This window comes from Oncorhynchus keta, chromosome 1, assembly GCF_023373465.1.
Source record: "Oncorhynchus keta strain PuntledgeMale-10-30-2019 chromosome 1, Oket_V2, whole genome shotgun sequence".
NCBI classification, from domain to species: domain Eukaryota; kingdom Metazoa; phylum Chordata; class Actinopteri; order Salmoniformes; family Salmonidae; genus Oncorhynchus; species Oncorhynchus keta.
Window position 1 is genome coordinate 26,523,593 of NC_068421.1, and position 19,368 is coordinate 26,542,960.

At 41.7% G+C, this 19,368-nt stretch overlaps 1 protein-coding gene across 1 annotated transcript; it reads right to left on the reverse strand.

The window, feature by feature from the left end:
- Positions 1–944: 944 nt before the first annotated feature.
- LOC118394951 (junctional adhesion molecule 3B-like) lies at positions 945–15,120 on the reverse strand. Its single transcript, XM_035788672.2, has 9 exons — positions 14,949–15,120; positions 10,069–10,137; positions 9,831–9,944; positions 9,562–9,714; positions 8,999–9,201; positions 8,752–8,851; positions 3,665–3,797; positions 1,690–1,741; positions 945–1,551 (listed from the first exon to the last, which is right to left on the reverse strand). The coding sequence occupies exons 1-9, from the start codon at positions 14,995–14,997 to the stop codon at positions 1,516–1,518; spliced, it is 909 nt and encodes a 302-aa protein (XP_035644565.1). The 5' UTR covers positions 14,998–15,120; the 3' UTR covers positions 945–1,515.
- Between the last annotated feature and the right edge of the window lie 4,248 nt (positions 15,121–19,368).

The following is a 19,368-nucleotide window of genomic DNA, read 5'->3' on the forward strand; positions in this document are numbered from 1 at the left end:
TCATACAACGCTATGTACTACTCCCTTCACAGAACAGCGTAAACTGGCTCTAACCAGAATATAGTCCTCACAAGTCCTCAACTGGCAGCTCATTAAATAGTATGCGCAAAACAAAACACCAATCTCAACGTCAACAGTGATGAGGCGTCTCCGGGATGCTGGCCTTCTAGGCTGATTTGCAAAGAAAAAGCAATATCTCAGACTGGCCAATAAAAATAAAAGATTAAGATGGTCAAAAGAACACAGACACTGGACAGAGTGTCCAGAATGCCAGCATCCCAGAGTCGCCTCTTCACTGTTGAGTACGGTGTTTTGCGGTTACTATTTAATGAAGCTGCCAGTTGAGGACTTGTGAGGCATCTATTTCTCAAACTAGACACTCTAATGTACTTGTCCTCTTGCTCAGTTGTGCACCGGGGCCTCCCACTACTCTTTCTATTCTGGTTAGATCCAGTTTGCGCTGTTCTGTGAAGGGAGTAGTACACAGCGTTGCATGAGATCTTCAGTTCCTTGGCAATTTATTGCATGGAATAGCCTTAATTTTTCAGAACAAGAATAGACTGACGATTTTCAGAAGAAAGTACTTTGTTTCTGGCCATTTTGAGCCTGTAATCGAACCCACAAATGCTGATGCTCCAGATACTCAACTAGTCTAAAGAAGGCCAGTTTTATCGCTTCTTTAATCAGAACAGTTTTCAGCTGTGCTAACATAATTGCAAAAGGGTTTTCTAATGATCAATTAGCCTTTTAAAATGACAAACTTGGATTAGCTAACACAACGTGCCATTGGACCACAGGGGTGATGGTTAATGATAATGGGCCTTTGTACACCTATGTAGATATTCCATTAAAAATCAGCCGTTTCCAGCTACAATAGTCATTTACAACATGAAGAATGTCTACACTGTATTTCTGATCAATTTGATGTTATTTTAATGGACAAAAAAAATGCATTTCTTTCAAAAACGAGGACATTTCTACGTGGCTCCAAACTTTTGAACGGTAGTGTACAACTATTGACACAACCTACCTTCATATTAACATAAACTAGTCCAGCTTGCATTCAGAGGTTATGAAATACTGTTTTTTTTTTAAACAGGTTTGTTGTACTTTGTTGAAATTTTAGGAATTAAAAAACCTTGTTTGTCTAAAAACAGTATGGGGGAATGTTCCAGCACCAGTTAAGATGAACATGCTGGTGGAAGTTCAAAAGTCACAGCTTTAAAAAAAAAAATCGTACTGTAATTGTAGTTACAGTAATGACTGAGGGCAATACATATGTGCTACAAAAAAAAGTAAACAGTGTACTAATAGCGACATGACGTTGCAGTTGCCTATCAGAAAGCAAAATTGAAATAATGATTGATCTTTTTCATTATGATAACTTTGGCAAGCTTGTTGGTTCATGTGAAATGTTACAGCTCACATTTCTCACACGAAGCCCCATTATGGGATTTGGCACACTTTTGACTTCAGTGGGTCTCCTCTTTTAGTGTGTCTCCTTGATCTCAGATGTCAAATGATAAATGAAGATTTGTGACGGAAGTGACCCTGATGGGAATATAAATTATCAAAAAAATACCTGCAGTTGATCATTCTTTTCATTTGTAATTTTTAATAATACATTGTGATTACACTTTAGCTCAATAATAATAATATAGAACACACAATTAAGTTAATTTTATTCACCTCATCTGCTTCGGCATAGTCAACGCCATCATCCTGCGATGGAAGTTTGTAGCTAAAACACACAATAAATCCTTAATTTCCACACAAAGACGTACTAAGCAACTCACATCACATAATATGTCACTATTAAACTGGTCCATTTAGCTTTAAAAGCCCTGTACAGAACAATGGATGTCGATTAAGGCAGCCCCCCGCAGCTCTCTGATTCAGAGGGTTTGGGTTAAATGCGGATAACACACTTCAGTTGAATGCATTCTTTTGCACAACTGACTAGGTATCCCCCTTTCCCTTTCAACCTATATCGTACTTTTTGGGTTAATTTTTACATTCAATTTTTAATAACATTTTCTGTTATTATCTATATTATTATTATTTTCACTTCATTGTTGGAAAGAGCTCTCAAGGTAAGAATTTCCCTGTAATGTTTGACACCTGTTGTATCCTGTGCACGTGGCAAATCAACTTTGAAACTTGAAACTAGAGGTCGACCGATTATGATTTTTCAACGCCGATACCGATTATTGGAGGACCCCCCCCAAAAAAAGCTGGTACCGATTAATCGGTATATATATAATATATATAATGACAATTACAACAAAGATTAAAAATACAACAATACTGAATGAACAATGAACACTTTTATTTGAACTTAATATAATACACAAATAAAATCTATTTAGTCTCAAATAAATAATGAAACATGTTAAATTTGGTTTAAATAATGCAAAAACAGTGTTGGAGAAGAAAGTAAAAGTACAATATGTGCCATGTAAAAAAGCTAACATTTAAGTTCCTTGCTCAAAACATGAGAACATATGAAAGCTGGTGGTTCAATATTCCCAGTTCTTCAATATTCCCAGTTCAGAAGTTTTAGGTTGTAGTTATTATAGGAATTATGACGCATCGGCTATTTCTCTCTATGCCATTTGTATTTCATATACCTTTGACTATTGGATGTTCTTATAAGCACTTTAGTATTGCCAGCCTAAACTCGGGAGTTGATAGGCTTGAAGTCAAACAGTGCTGTGCTTCAAGCATTGCTAAGAGCTGCTGGCAAACGCAGTAAAGTGATGTTTGAATGAGTGCTTACGAGCCTCCTGCTGCCTACCACCGCTCAGTCAGACTGCTCTATCAAATCAGACTTAATTATAATATAATAAACACAGAAATATGAGCCTTTGGTCATTAATATGGTCAAATCCGGAAACTATCATTTAGAAAACAAAACGTTTATTCTTTCAATGAAATACGGAACCGTTCTCTATTTTATCAAACGGATGGCATCCCTAGGTCTAATCATTGCTGTTACATTGCACAACCTTCAATGTTATGTCATAATTATGTAAAAATCTGGCAAATTAATTACGATCTTCACACAGTTCGCAACGAGCCAGGCGGTCCAAACTGTTGAAGTGAATTTCACCTGGTTAATATTGCCTGCTAACATTAATTTATTTTAACTAAATATGCAGGTTTAAAAATATATACTTCTGTGTATTGATTTTAAGAAAGGCATTGATGTTTATGGTTAGGTACATTTGTGCAACGATTGTGCTTTTTTTGCGAATGCACTTTTGTTAAATCACCCATTTGGCGAAGTTGAAGTAGGCTGTGATTCGATGATAAATTAACAGGCCCCACATTGATCATATGCAAAGCAGGACAAGCTAGTTAACCTACTAATATCATCAACCATGTGTAGTTTACTAGTGATTATGTGAAGATTGATTGTTTTTTTATAAGATAAGTTTAATGCTAGCTCGCAACTTACCTTGGCTTCTTACAAGGTCCTTTTGACTCTGCACTTGCGTAATAGGTGGTCAACCTGCCACGCAGTTTCCATGTGGATTGCAATGTAATCGTCCACAATCGGCGTACAAAAAGGCCGATTACCGATTGTTATGAAAACTTGAAATTGGCCCTTAATGCCGACTAATCGGTCGACCTCTATTTGAAACTGCATAGCCCTACTCACTTGGTTCCTGTGTGATCCTTGCCGGAGGAAAAGCAGTGATGTTTGTGTACATGACAAACCCCCACCATCACAACAATGAATCCAGCCAATGCCGCCAACACCTTCAGGAAAATGCCCACAATGTCGACATCATCTGAAAATACAAACAGGGCATTTTGAGATGAGATCTGGGTAACATAAACCCAAATTTAAACAACTTACAGCAGCCGCGGTACAATATATTTTTGGGGGGTGAGTGGATGGAGTGGGGCCGGAGGATAATTACAAATAATTTGTAGACTGCAAATTTACTGCAAGAAGCCCAATCAGATATAATATTTGTCTAAAATATAATAATTTAGCCCACTGGCCATCAGTTTGGGAACCCTGACTTAAAGGAATGACCTTGGAATGCATGTCTATGTCAACCGCTATGATTTATGTGCACTAGAGTAGATGCATGTGACTCACTTGTAGGTTAGGCAACACACAATTGTATGTTCAGTGTGGCAGCAGTATGACACACTGACATATTTAAATCAAATCAAAGTTTATTTGTCACGTGCGCCGAATACAACAGGCATAGACCATACAGTGAAATGCTTACTTACAGACTATAACCAATAGTGCAAAAAAGGTATTAGGTGAACAATAGGTAAGCAAAGAAATAAAACAACAGTAAAAAGACAGGCTATATACAGTAGCGAGGCTATAAAAGTAGCGAGGCTACATACAGACACCGGTTAGTCAGGCTGATTGAGGTAGGTATATGCAGTGGGGCAAAAAAGTATTTAGTCAGCCACCAATTGTGCAAGTTCTCCCATTTAAAAAGATGAGAGAGGCCTGTAATTTTCATCATAGGTACACTTCAACTATGACAGACAAAATGAGAAAAAAAATCAAGAAAATCACATTGTAGGATTTTTAATTAATTTATTTGCAAATTATGGTGGAAAATAAGTATTTGGTCAATAACAAAAGTTTATCTCAATACTTTGTTATATACCCTTTGTGGGCAATGACGTCAAAGGTTTTCCGTAAGTCTTCACAAGGTTTTCACACACTGTTGCTGGTATTTTGGCCCATTCCTCCATGCCGATCTCCTCTAGAGCAGTGATGTTTTGGGGCTGTTGCTGGGCAACACGGACTTTCAACTCCTTCCAAATATTTTCTATGGGGTTGAGATCTGGAGACTGGCTAGGCCACTCCAGGACCTTGAAATGCTTCTTACGAAGCCACTCCTTCGTTGCCCGGACGGTGTGTTTGGAATCATTGTCATGCTGAAAGACCCAGCCACGTTTCATATTCAATGCCCTTGCTGATGGAAGGAGGTTTTCACTCAAAATCTCACGATACATGGCCCCATTCATTCTTTCCTTTACACGGATCAGTCGTCCTGGTCCCTTTGCAGAAAAACAGCCCCAAAGCATGATGTTTCCACCCAAATGCTTCACAGTAGGTATGGTGTTATTTGGATGCAACTCAGCATTCTTTGTCCTCCAAACACGACGAGTTGAGTTTTTACCAAAAAGTTATATTTTGGTTTCATCTGACCATATGACATTCTCCCAATCTTCTTCTGGATCATCCAAATGCTCTCTTGCAAACTTCAGATGGGCCTGGACATGTACTGGCTTAAGCAGGAGGACACGTCTTGCACTGCAGGATTTGAGTCCCTGGCGGCGTAGTGTGTTACTGATGGTAGGCTTTGTTACTTTGGTTCCAACTCTCTGCAGGTCATTCACTAGGTCCCCCCGTGTGGTTCTGGGATTTTTGATCACCGTTCTTGTGATTATTTTGACCCCACGGGGTGAGATCTTGCGTGGAGCCCCAGATCGAGGGAGATTATCAGTGGTCTTGTATGTCTTCCATTTCCTAATAATTGCTGCCACAGTTGATTTCTTCAAACCAAGCTGCTTACCTATTGCAGATTCAGTCTTCCCAGCCTGGTGCAGGTCTACAATTTTGTTTCTGGTGTCCTTTGACAGTGGAGGACAGAGGCGACTCTTAAAGAAGAAGTTACAGGTCTGTGAGAGCCAGAAATCTTGCTTGTTTGTAGGTGACCAAAGACTTATTTTCCACCATAATTTGTAAATAAATTCATTAAAAATCCTACAATGTGATTTTTTTTTTTCTCTCATTTTGTCTGTCATAGTTGAAGTGTACCTATGATGAAAATTACAGGCCTCTCTCATCTTTTTAAGTGGGAGAACTTGCACAATTGGTGCCTGACTAAATCTTTTTTTGCCCCACTGTACATATGGTTAAAGTGACTATGCATATATGATGAACAGAGTAGCAGTAGCGTAAAAGAGGGTGGTGGGTGGCGGGACACAATGCAGATAGCCCGGATAGCCAATGTGTGGAAGCACTGGCTGGTCGGGCCAATTGAGGTAGTATGTACATGAATGTATAGTTAAAGTGACTATGCATACATGATAAACAGAGAGTAGCAGCAGCGTAAGAGGGGTTGGGCGGAGGCACACAATGCAAATAGTCTGGGCGGCCATTTGATTACCTGTTCAGGAGTCTTATGGATTGGGGGTAAAAACTGTTGAGAAGCCTTTTTGTCCTTGACTTGGCACTCCGGTACCTCTTGCCATGCAATAGAGAGAACAGTCTACGACTGGGGTGGCTGGGGTCTTTGGCAATTTTTAGGGCCTTCCTCTGACACCGCCTGGTGTAAAGATCCTGGATGACAGGCAGCTTAGCCCAGTGATTTACTGGGCCGTACGCACTACCCTCTGTAGTTCCTTGCGGTCAGAGGACGAGCAATTGCCGTACCAGGCAGTGATGCAACCAGTCAGGATGCTCTCGATAATGCAGCTGTAGAACCTTTAAAGGATCTCAGGACCCATGTCAAATCCTTTTAGTTTCCTGAGCCTATTCCCCATAGGCTTTGTTGTGCCCTCTTCACGGCTGTCTTGGTGTGTTTGGACCATTCTAGTTTGTTGTTGATGTGGACACCAAGGAACTTGAAGCTCTCAAACCTGCTCCTGCTTGGTCCTCCTTTTCCTGTGGTCCACAATCACCCGGCCAGGTGTCTGACCTCCTCCCTATAGGCTGTCTCGTCGTTGTCGGTGATCAGGCCTACCACTGTTGTGCCGTCTGCAAACTTAATGATGGTGTTGGAGTCGTGCCTGGTCATGCAGTCGTGGGTGAACAAGGAGTACAGGAGGGGACTGAGCACGCACCCCCGGGGAGCTCCAGTGTTGAGGATCAGCATGGCAGATGTGTTGCTACCTACCCTCACCACCTAGGGGCGACCCATCAGGAAGTCCAGGATCCAGTTGCAGGGGGAGATGTTCAGTCCCAGGATCCTTAGCTTAGTAATGAGCTTTGAGGGTACTATGGTGTTGAATGCTGAGCTGTAGTCAATGAATAGCATTCTCACATAAGTGTTCCTTTCGTACAGGTGGAAAAGGGCAGTGTGGAGTGCAATGGAGATTGCATCATCTGTGGATCTGTTTGGGCAGTATGCAAATGTGAGTGGGTCTAGGGTTTCTGTGATAATGGTGTTGACGTGAACAATGTCCAGCCGTTCAAAGCATTTCATGGCTACGGATGTGAGTGCTATGGGTCTGTAGACATTTAGGCAGGTTGCCTTTGTATTCTTGGGCACAGGGACTATGGTGGTCTGCTTGAAACATGTTGGTATTACAGACTCAATCAGGGACATGATGAAAATGTCAGTAAAAACCCCTGCCAGTTAAAGGTCTTACCCACCTCGGCTACGGAGAGCGTGATCACACAGTCGCCCGGAACAGCTGATGCTCTCATGCATGCCTCAGTGTTGCCTGCCTCGAAGCGAGCATAGAAGTGATTTAGCTCGTCTGGTAGGCTTGTGTCACTGGGCAGCTCGCGGCTGTGCTTCCCTTTGTAGTCTGTAAGAGTTTGCAAGCCCTGCCACATAAGACGAGCGTCGGAGCTGGTGTAGTATGATTCAATACACTTTGCCTGTTTGATGGTTCGTCGCAGGGCATAACAGGATTTCTAGAGTCCCGCCCCTTGAAAGCGGCAGCTCTACCCTTTAGCTCAGTGCCAATGTTGCCTGTAATCCATGGCTGCTGGTTGGGGTATGTACATACAGTCACTGTGGGGATGACGTCCTCGATGCACTTATTGATAAAGCCAGTGACTGATGTGGTGTACTCCTCAATGCCATCGGAAGAATCCTGGAACATGTTTCAGTCTGTGATAGCAAAACAGTCCTGTAGTTTAGCATCTGCTTCATCTGCCAACTTTTTTATAGAATGAGTCACTGGTGCTTCCTGCTTTAATTTTTGCTTGTAAGCAGGAATCAGGAGGATAGAATTGTGGTCGGATTTACCAAATGGAGGGCGAGTGAGAGCTTTGTATGCGTCTCTGTGTGTGGAGTACAGGTGATCTAGAATTTTTGTCCCCTCTGGTTGCACATTTAACATGTTGATAGAAATTTGTTAGAAATGATTTCAGTTTCCCTGCATTAAAGTCTCCGGCCACTAGGATCGCCGCCCTTGGGTGAGTGCTTTCCTGTTTGCTTATTTCCTTATACAGCTGACTGAGTGTGGTCTTAGTGCCAGCATCTGTCTGTGGTTGTAAATAAAACAGCCACGAAAAGTATAGCTGAAAACTCTCTAGGCAAGTAGTTTATCACAATATAATCTACTTCAGGCGAGCAAAATCTAGAGACTTTCTTAGATTTTGTGCACCAGCTGTTGTTTACAAACATGCACAGACCCCCCTCGTCTTACCGGAGTGTGCTGTTCTATCTTGCCGGAGCAGCGTATATCCCGCAAGCTGAATATCCATGTCGTCATTCAGCTACGATTCCGTGAAACATAGGATATTACAGTTTTTGATGTCCCGTTGGTAGGATATTCATGATCGTACCTCGTCTAGTTTATTGTCCAATGATTGCACGTTGGCGAGTAGTATTGACGGTAAACGGCAGCTTTCCCACTCGCCTTCTCCGGGTCCTGACCAGGCATCCGGCTCTTTGTCCTTTGTACCTGTGTCGCTTCCTCTTGCAAAATAACGGGGATGTCGGGGATGTAACGGGGATGTAAACAATACATAGTTGCAGTAAGAATGTCAATTGGGTGTTTAGTACAGCATGGCCTACTCACAGACGTCCATCAGCTGTGTGGGACACTGTGCATGTCCAGCTACATTCTTTGCCTGGCAGTAATACTCCCCTGCATCCTCCTTCCTCATCCGGCGGAATTTCTGGAGGGAAAAATGCCAAAATCCACCCCAATACATCATACGGCTTTTCTCTTGTACCAACATCATCCAACAGTTGGATCTACTGTCTCATTAAACATGATATTCATATATCTAGTTTCCGTTCAATCTCCATTGATTATTCCTTACCAGACCACCCGTGTCAGCGTTAATGGAATAGGTGGAGTTGATGAACTTGGGGCTGCTCTTTGGGTCCTGGGGAAGCTCCTCGTTGTTGCGGAACCAGCGGTACTGTGAGGCAGGGAAGCCCTCGTTCTCCAGGCAGCGCAGCTCAGAGGACGTGCCAACAGTCACCGCCACAGGCACACTGCACCTGGGCACCACAGGCTTTACTGCACAGACAATAAATAAATAATAATTGTACACAATGGTCCGACAGGAATTCGACTTCTGCTTTTTCCCAACTGCTCTGGAAGACACACATACACATAGGTAAAGGACAGAGGTCATACTACGGCACCCAAATAACAGTTTTCTTGAGAGAGAGTGAGCACACTTTACTTAGAAATAGACAACACTAAAAAAATACAGCAAACTCTACTATAGGATTAAAACATTGGTCAACAACACACCTAACACTGACGAGGCCTATACTGAGATTGACCAGTGGACACACATATATCTCAGGCCAATGACAAGGTGGGAGCTCTGCATTGGTCAAGTGACACAGGAATATGACAATACGACCTCACCCCTGACAGCAAGACTGATTAGAATTTCATCAAAGTGTTTGTGGTCATCAATGGCAGCGACCTCACAGCGGTACTCTGCAGTGTCTGCACGGCTGGTGTTGAGGATCAGTAGGTTGGCTGGCTGGATCAGCTGGGCTCTGTGCTCCAAGTCCCCTAATAGAGAGGCAAAAACACACTCCAACCTCTCATTCCCTTACAGAGAATAATAACACAGCTCTTAGGCCGCCAATATGGTGTTGGTAAGGTGCTTAAAAAAATAATAATCTTACCCGAAATGTGATTTTGAAAGTACACATAACTAGGAACGCCGTTTTGGATTTTCTTCCATTCGATTCTGGGGTTGTTTGTTGAGATGGACTCTATCAAGCACGTCAACTCAATAGCTGGAAAGAAAACCGTGATACTACGATGTCAAGACACCGGCAGACAACAGAAGAGACTGGCAGACAGACGGGCAATGGAAGAAAAATAATTCAGAGAGAATTAGTCAGTGTTTCAGTGACTTACGTTCGAATTCATTTGCCCACACAGTCTTGTCTGTGGTTCGGAGGATTACCCCAAGTGATGGAATGTAGCCTGTAAAAGTCAACAAATAAGTGAGAAGAAAAACATTCGGACTGACAATCTTCAGTATTTTCATTCCAGGACAGTGCCAATTTTGCCAATGCCCGTTAAACAGATAGGCCTAAAAGATTAGAGGGTCAGGAAGTGTAGGTGTGTAGGCCTATAGTGTAGGCCTATAGCTACAGAGAGGGTGAGAAAGAGCCGTAGCCTCAAAATTAACCATTTCTCCTGAATCATTTCTCATGTCTAGGTGGAGACAGGTGGAGCACAAGTCTCAGTATTAGTGTCATTTCATCAATTATCCTAACTACGAAACACTCTCAAATTAAACAATTGGGAGATATATTTAGGAAGGCTTAAGAGTTACTATAATAACACACAGTGAGTAATAAAAACAGTCCCTCCTTCTGTGTGTTCGTCAGCGATATTAAGGACTCCTAAATGAGGGGTGAAATCAAGACTGGAATGTATTGGAGCACAATTCATCTGAGTGTATTAAGCACTTCCAAGGTATAATCCAGACAGATAAAAGCACTGCGGCTGATTTAAAATGTCTCTGGTTATCAATTCATGATGCACATGAAAGACAATTCCCTCATATGCAAGATGGGCCTATACTCCAATAACCTGGCGGTTTGGTGGAGGATAGGCTAGTTTAATTGTACGTCCCTCTCAGAGACTGTGAGAACACGTGTAAGCTTTTAGGATGGGTATGAACTAGAGGTCGACCGATTATGATTTTTTTCGCCGCCGATGCCGATACCGATTATTGGAGGACCAAAAAAGCCGATACCGATTAATCTGTCCATTTTTTTCCTTTTATTTGTAATAATGACAATTACAACAATACTGAATGAACACTTATTTTAACTTAATATAATACATCAATAAAATCAATTTAGCCTCAAATAAATAATGAAACATGTTCAATTTGGTTTAAATCATGCAAAAACAAAGTGTTGGAGAAGAAACTAAAAGTGCAATATGTGCCATGTAAGAAAGCTAACGTTTAAGTTCCTTGCTCAGAACATGAGAACATATGAAAGCTGGTGGTTCCTTTTAACATGAGTCTTCAATATTCCCAGGTAAGAAGTTTTAGGTTGTAGTTATTATAGAATTATAGGACTATTTCTCTCTATACCATTTGTATTTCATTAACCTTTGACTATTGGATGTTCTTATAGGCACTTCTTTAGTATTGCCAGTGTAACATTATAGCTTCCGTCCCTCTCCTCGCTGGTCTCGAACCAGGAACACAACGACAACAGCCACCCTCGAAGCAGCGTTACCCATGCAGAGCAAGGGAAACAACTACTCCAAGGCTCAGAGCGAGTGACATTTGAAACGCTATTAGCGCACGCTAACTAGCCAGCCATTTCACTTCGGTTACACCAGCCTCATCTCGGGAGTTGATATGCTTGAAGTCATAAACAGCTCAATGCTTGATGCACAAGGAAGAGCTGCTGGCAAAACGCACGAAAGTGCTGTTTGAATTAATGTTTACACACCTGCTTCTGCCTACCACCTGCTCAGTCAGATACTTGTATGCTCAGTCAGATACTTGTATGCTCAGTCAGATACTTGTATGCTCAGTCAGATTATACGCAACGCATGACACGCTAAATAATATCTAGTAATATCATCAATCATGTGTAATTAACTAGTGATTATGATTGATTGTTTTTTATACAAATAAATGTAATGCTAGCTAGCAACTTACCTTGGCGTACTGCATTCGCGTAACAGGCAGTCTCCTTGTGGAGTGCAACAAGAGGCAGGTCGTTATTGCGATGGACTAGTTAAGTGTAAGGTTGCAAGATTGAATCCCCCGAGCTGACAATGTGAAAATCTGTCGTTCTGCCCCTGAACGAGGCAGTCAACCCACTGTTCCTAGGCCGCCATTGAAAATAATAATGTGTTCTTAACTGACTTGCCTAGTTAAATAAAGATTAAATAAAGGTGTAAAAATCGGTGTCCAAAAATACAGATTTCCGATTGTTATGAAAACTTGAGATCAGCCCTAATTAATCGGCCATTCCGATTAATCGGTCGACCTCTAGTTTGAACACTGCCTCAAATGCTTCAGCCAGCCCTGAGAGTGGAGAAAACATGTGTCCTGCCAAAGTGGAGCACTCAGTCATATTAGCTCAGCTGTGAGCGCTGATGAAATCCGACTCTCAGCTTCTGTCACAGCGACTGACTTTCAAACCCCTGTACATCATGAGCTATTTTTGCAACAAAAAGTGACTGGCCATCCTGAGAGATACGAGGAGAGCTTGTCCAGCAAATCTTCCTCTGGTTAACAGAGCAGGGACAGCCTATCCCTGTAAAACCACTCATTAACCTTCAATTCCTTTACAATGTACTTAGACTGAACATAATATGAATTACTAGTCTATAAATATCTTAAACTACATGTCTCATTTTTTGCTGCCTACAAACAGATAGGCAGACAGTGTCCAAGCTTCAGTGTATCCTCCCACCTGCATGAGGCTTTGTTGACCCAGACAGTTTTCAGACTGTGGGAGAGAATCTGTGGTTAATTAAGAGGACAATGGATGATTGCTATTGTGTGCCTGGAATAAAAGCATTCCATAGCCGAAAGCTTTCCACTGTGTAGCCTACATAAAGAAAGGGATCTCTCTCTCAAAAGACCCAAACTGTTGATCCTGTGCATCCATCCATCTATCTATCTATCTATCTATCTATCTATCTATCTATCTATCTATCTATATTTTTAAAACCCATTTCCCAGACATTCTAGCACAGCTACTGTAAAAGCAGCCAAATCAAATTATATTTGTCACATGCTTTGTAGACAGTAAAATGCTTACTTATGGATCCCCTACGGATGAGTAAAAAGATGCAAAAAATATAACAAACAAAAAAATAGAAATAGCGACACAAACTGAATAAAAAATAAAAAGAATGAGTGGCTATATATAGGGAGTAGAAACGAACATGGCTATTACAGGAAGTACCAGTGCTGAGTCTGTGTGTATGGTGGTGCGCGCTAGTGGCGTTTCAATCGGTGACGTCACTTGCTCTGAGATCTTGAAGTAGTGGTTCTTCTTGCTCTGCAAGGGCCACGGCTTTTGTGGAGTGATGGGTAACGATGCTTCGAGGGTGACTGTTGACGTGTGCAGAGCGTCCCTGGTTCGCACCCAGGTCGGGGCGAGGGGACGGACGTGAAGTCTATACTGTTACATGTACAGTATATACAGTGGGGCAAAAAAGTATTTAGTCAGCCACCAATTGTGCAAGTTCTCCCACTCAAAAAGATGAGAGAGGCCTGTAATTTTCATCACTTCAACTATGACAGACAAAATGAGAAAAGAAAATCCATCTTGCACAATTGGTGGCTGACTAAATACTTTTTTGCCCCACTGTATACAAAAGTATACACCCCTTCAAATGTGTGGATTTGGCTATTTCAGCCACAGCAGTTACTGACAGGTGAATATAATCAAGCACACAGCTATCCAATCTCCATAGACAAACATTGGCACCCTGCTCAATGCCAAGCATCGACTGGAGTGGTGTAAAGTTCGCCGCCATTGGACTCTGGAGCAGTGGAAACGAGTTCTCTGGAGTGATGTATCACACTTCACCATCTGGCAGTCCGATGGACTAATCTGGGTTTGGCGGATGCCAGGAAAACGCTTCCTGCCCCAATGCATAGTGAAAACCGTGAAGTTTGGTGGAGGAGGAATAATGGTCTAGGGTTGTTTTTCATGGTTTGGGCTAGGCCCCTTAGTTCCAATTGAGGAAAATCTTAACGCTACAGCACACAATGACATTCTTGATTATTCTGTGCTTCCAACTTCAGCATGACAATGTGCTTGTGCACAAAGCGAGGCTCATACAGCAATGTTTTTTTCGAGATCCGTATGAAAGAACTTGACTGGCCTGCACAGAGAACTGACCTCAACCCCATCAAACACCTTTGGGATGAATTGGAACGCCAACTGCGAGCCAGGCCTAATTGCCCAACATCAGTACCCGACCTCACTAATGAAATTGTGGCTGAATGGAAGCAAGTCCCAGCAGCAATGTTCCAACCTCTAGTGGAAAGCCTTCCCAGAAGAGTGGAGGCTGTTATAGCAGCAAAGGGGGGACCAACTCCATATTAATGCCCATGCTTTTGGAAAGAGATGTTCGACGAGCAGTGTCCACATACTTTTGGTCATGTCAGTGTATGTATGTGGGTATAGAGTCAGTGCAAGAGAGTCAATGCAGGTAATCCGGGTAGCCATTTGGTTAGCTATTTAGCAGACTTGTTTATAATTCTTCTGTCTTAGGGGTAGAAGCTGTTCAGGGTCCTGTTGGTTCACACCTGGTGCATTGGTACCGCTTGCCGTGCGGTAGCAGAATCTTTAGCAGAATAAAATCATTCATACAATGAAATGTAGGCCTACCTGGCAGCTTGGATGGAAATAACGGTTGACATCATCATCACATTTTGAGCGACAGATGAGGAGAGCTCAACGTTAGAAGATGCAAAAGCAGTGTGTACAACCTCTTCTCTTTTTATTTAAATATTAATGAAAAACTGCTGAGGATTGTGTGAGCGTTTCAATCTGATTATAACGCATGTATAAAGAAAATGAATTACCATCTATTAATTGTGTGGCTCATCCTCAGCATGTTTACACCCGGCCAAGCTACTACTAGTATGCTAGGAGAGTAGGAAAACCGTTTAGCTAGTCAGCGCGATCATTTTCATAACAAAGCATTGCCATGTCTGCGAATTAATACATTTGCAATGCACAACATGTACCGTTAAACTACACCTTATTTTAGTGGAAATGAAAATAACTTACCAAGAATTGAGTAAAGGATGAAAAAAGACATCAGTCGTTGTAACGCCATCTTGAAACGTCTGATTTATCGGTAATTCTGGCACACATAAACCATCGAGCTTGCTACATCACACGCAGTGCCTGGTCTGAAGGGGTGAACAGGCTGGTGGACGTTTCCATAGCTACAAGGGCATCAGGGAGGAAAAGGTATGGTCCCAAAACCGGAAATGCCTTTACCTTTATCTGTTTTATAATGATGGTGTCCAATAATGCAATTTAATTCATGTGCTAAACAAGATTCATACTCCTTAATTCTCTATGATATATCGAATACGCAGCTTTGACCCCGAGAACTAATCAATGCAAATGTCATTCTCTGTGAACATGACAGGTTAAGGTGAGAGAAACCGTACACACTCTTTTCAAGCCATTTCGCCGGGTGGGTGATGCTATATAACGTCACGTTTCAAAGTGCTAGGACTGTCGGATGCGGGTCCACGTTCATTTGAGAACCCTCCACCTAGGACGTAATTCATAAATATAACTATGGTGGGTTTATAGTTTACAGTTGCGCTTTAATATGAGTACATCATGTTGCTTTATTTGAACTAACAATAGCTAGCTACCAAGTGGCTGGACCAGTTTCCCCCAAAGTTCATTTGTAACGTCAAGGTTTGCTTGCTAGCCAACCTACAAAATGTACTTGAATGAAATATGAAACTGATCATGACTAAATTTAATCTAATTTCAATGCGATTATTTTGTCAACATATAAAAATACCAGTATTGTGTCAATCACTAAGATTAATTATTTGCGTTGCTGGTTTAATAAAAAAAAACTATTTATCTGGCGTATTTTGGATGACCTTGGTTTTATTTATTTGTTTGAGGGCATATGCAAGAGGCCAACGTTACCATATTATTTTGGAGGCATAGATACATACCCAGTCTCACAATGATAGGCCATTTCTCAACTTTAAACAATGGGTCATTTGAATACAAAATATTTGTTTAACATCTTTCTATTCTGTGGCTGCATGAAATAGCAAAAATGATTACACTTGTTTATTTCATCTTTGTGTCTCCCTGATGAAACAGCAACATCCATTACTGTAGTTAGGCTTGGCCAAATTGCCAACCTGTGCTCTATGGTTTTAGTTGTGTGTTGAATAGATTCCATGATATGAATATATGTTCCGCTGTCATTTTCTACACGACACCAGTATTGTTCTTGACACTATGTGCACCCATATGCGTGCTGAAATCTATGCCAACCGTGATGTATAGCACCGAAATGGTGAAAATTGTGTGCCCCTAAGAAATACACGTTTGACTTTGTTCCATTCATTCCATTCCAGCCATTACAATGAGCCAATCCTCCTATAGCTCCGCCCACCAGCCTCCACTGACTTCCGATATGTTACGAATTCCAATTTGTTGTGCTAACATTAGCTAGGTGGCTAAACCTAACTAGGTGGCTAACATTAGCTAGGCTGGGGGTTAGGGGTTAAAGTTAGTGGAAGGGTTAGCTAACATGCTAAGTAGTTACAAAGTAACTGAAATATAGTAAGTAGTTGCAAAGTTGCTAAAATACTAAAGTTATCCGTGATTAGATTCAAACAGGCAACCTTTGGGTTGCTAAACATTTGCTTAATATGCCCACCCATACATTTACTATGTTATGTCCAATCTATGAGACCAGGTTGTAAAATAAGATAAATGTGGACTGTCAAAGCAAAATGTATTGTTGCCAGAATCTGGTCACATGTCTTCATTCTCTCATAAATCCACCAGGTGGCAGTATGGGACCAAACATCACTGATTGTCATTCAATTATTAAACTGTGTCATGTGTCACTCCAAACACACCACACTTACAGCACAATTCCTCTGTTCTGTAGTCCCAATCAACACCCAGTGAATAATCTGCCCTTGTGCGAATTGGCTTTAGGTCAGATAATATTATTAAGGGTTAATACATGATTATTACAGTGTTATTGTAAACCTATGGTTTATAGTGGGGATTAATTTATGGTTTATATCTCTTTACTAATAGGCTATATGCAAATCCACCAAATGATAGGCCTCGCTTACTTCCCCATTATTCTCAACAATCAATCTAAAATTGAAGTCGGAAGTTTACATACACCTTAGCCAAATACATTTAAACTCAGTTTTTCACCATTTCTGACATTTAATCCTAGTAAAAATTCCCTGTTTTAGGTCAGTTAGGATCACCACTTTGTTTTAAGAATGTGAAATGTCAAAATAATAGTAGAGTGAATTATTTATTTCAGCTTTTCTTTCTTTCATCACATTCCCAGCGGTTCAGAAGTTTACATACACTCAATTAGTATTTAGTAGCATTGCCTTCTAAAAATTCACCCAATTTATTGTGGGTAGCTTGTGGAAGGTTATCTGAAACAGTTGACTCCTGTTTCAGTTAATCTTCCACAAGCTACCCACAATAAGTTGGGTGAATTTTGGTCCATTCCTCCTGACAGAGCTGGTGTAACTGAATCAGGCTTGTAGGCCTCCTTGCTCGCACATGTTTTTCAGTTCTGCCCACAATTTTCAATAGGGTTGAGGTCAAGGCTTTATGATGGCCACTCCAATACCTTGACTTTGTTGTCCTTAAGCCATTTTGCCACAACTTTGGAAGTTTGCTTGGGGTCATTGTCCATTTGGAAGACCCATTTGCGACCAAGCTTTAACTTCCTGACTGATGTCGTGAGATGTTGCTTCAATATATCCATATAATTCCCCCCCCCTCATGATGCCATCTATTTTGTGAACTGCTCCAGACTCTCCTGCAGCAAAGCACCCCCACAACATGATGCTGCCACCCCTGTGCTTCATGGTTAGGATGGTGTTCTTCGGCTTGCAAGCCTCCCCCTTTTTCCTCCAAACATAACGATGGTCATTATGGCCAAACAGTTTTAATTTTGTTTCATCAGACCAGAGGACATTTCTCCAAAATGTATGATCTTTGGCCCCATGTGCAGTTGCAAGCCGTAGTCTGGCATTTTATGGTGGTTTTAGAGCAGTGGCTTCTTCCTTGCTGAGCGGCCTTTCAGGTTATGTCGATATAGGACTCATTTTACTGTGGCTATAGATTATTTTGTACCTGTTTCGTCCAACATCTTCACAGGGACCTTTGCTGTTGTTCTGGGATTGATTTGCACTTTTCACCCCGAAGTACGTTCATCTCTAGGAGACAGAACGTCTCCTTCCTGAGCGGTATGATGGCTGCATTGTCCCATGGTGTTTATATTTGCGTACTATTGTTTTTACAGATGGATGTGGTCCCTCAGGTGTTTGGAAATTGCTCCCAAGGATGAACCAGACTTGTGGAGGTCTACAATTATTTTTCTGGGGTCTTGGCTGATTTCTTTTGATTTTCCTATGATGTCAAGCAAAGAGGCACTGAGTTTGAAGGTAGGCCTTGAAATACATCCACAGGTACATATCCAATTGACTCAAATGATGTCAATTAGCCTATCAGAAGCTTCTAAAGCCATGACATTATTTTCTGGAATTCTCCAAGCTGTTTGAAGGCACAGTCAACTTAGTGTATGTGAGGGCCTCCCGGGTGGCACAGTGGTTAAGGGCGCTGTACTGCAGCGCCAGCTTTACCACCAGAGTCTGTGGGGCGACGCACAATTGGCCTAGGGAGGGCTTGGCCGGTAGGGATTTCCTTGTCTCATCGCGCACCAGCGACTCCTGTGGCGGGCCGGGCGCAGTGCGCGCTAACCAAGGTTGCCAGGTGCACGGTGTTTCCTCCGACACATTGGTGCGGCTGGCTTCCGGGTTGGATGTGCGCTGTGTTAATTAATAAGAGGCAGTGCGGCTTGGTTGGGTTGTGTATCGGAGAACGGATGACTTTCAACCTTCGTCTCTCCCGAGCCCGTATGGGAGTTGTAGCGATGAGACAAGATAGTAGCTACTAAAACAATTGGATACCACGATGCACTATTGTAAAGTGACTGTTCCACTGGATGTCATAAGGTGAATGCACCAATTTGTAAGTCGCTCTGGATAAGAGCGTCTGCTAAATGACCTTAAATGTAAATGTAATGTAAATGAAATTGGGGAGAAAACGGGGTAAATGAAATAAAACATAAAAATAAATAAATAAATAAAAACTTAGTGTATGTAAACTTCTGACCCACTGGAAGTGTGATACAGTGAATTATAAGTGAAATAATCTGTCTGTAAACAAATGTTGGAAAATTACTTGTGTCATGCACAGAGTAGATGTCCTAACCGACTTGCCAAAACTATAGTTTGTTAACAAGAAATTTGTGGAGTGGTTGAAAAATTTGTTTTAATGACTCCAACCTAAGTGTATGTAAACTTCAACTGTATATCCTGCATTAAACCTTGAGTTGTACTCAAATTCACTACAGTATTCATATCTGAACTCTAACTAGTTTGGGTGA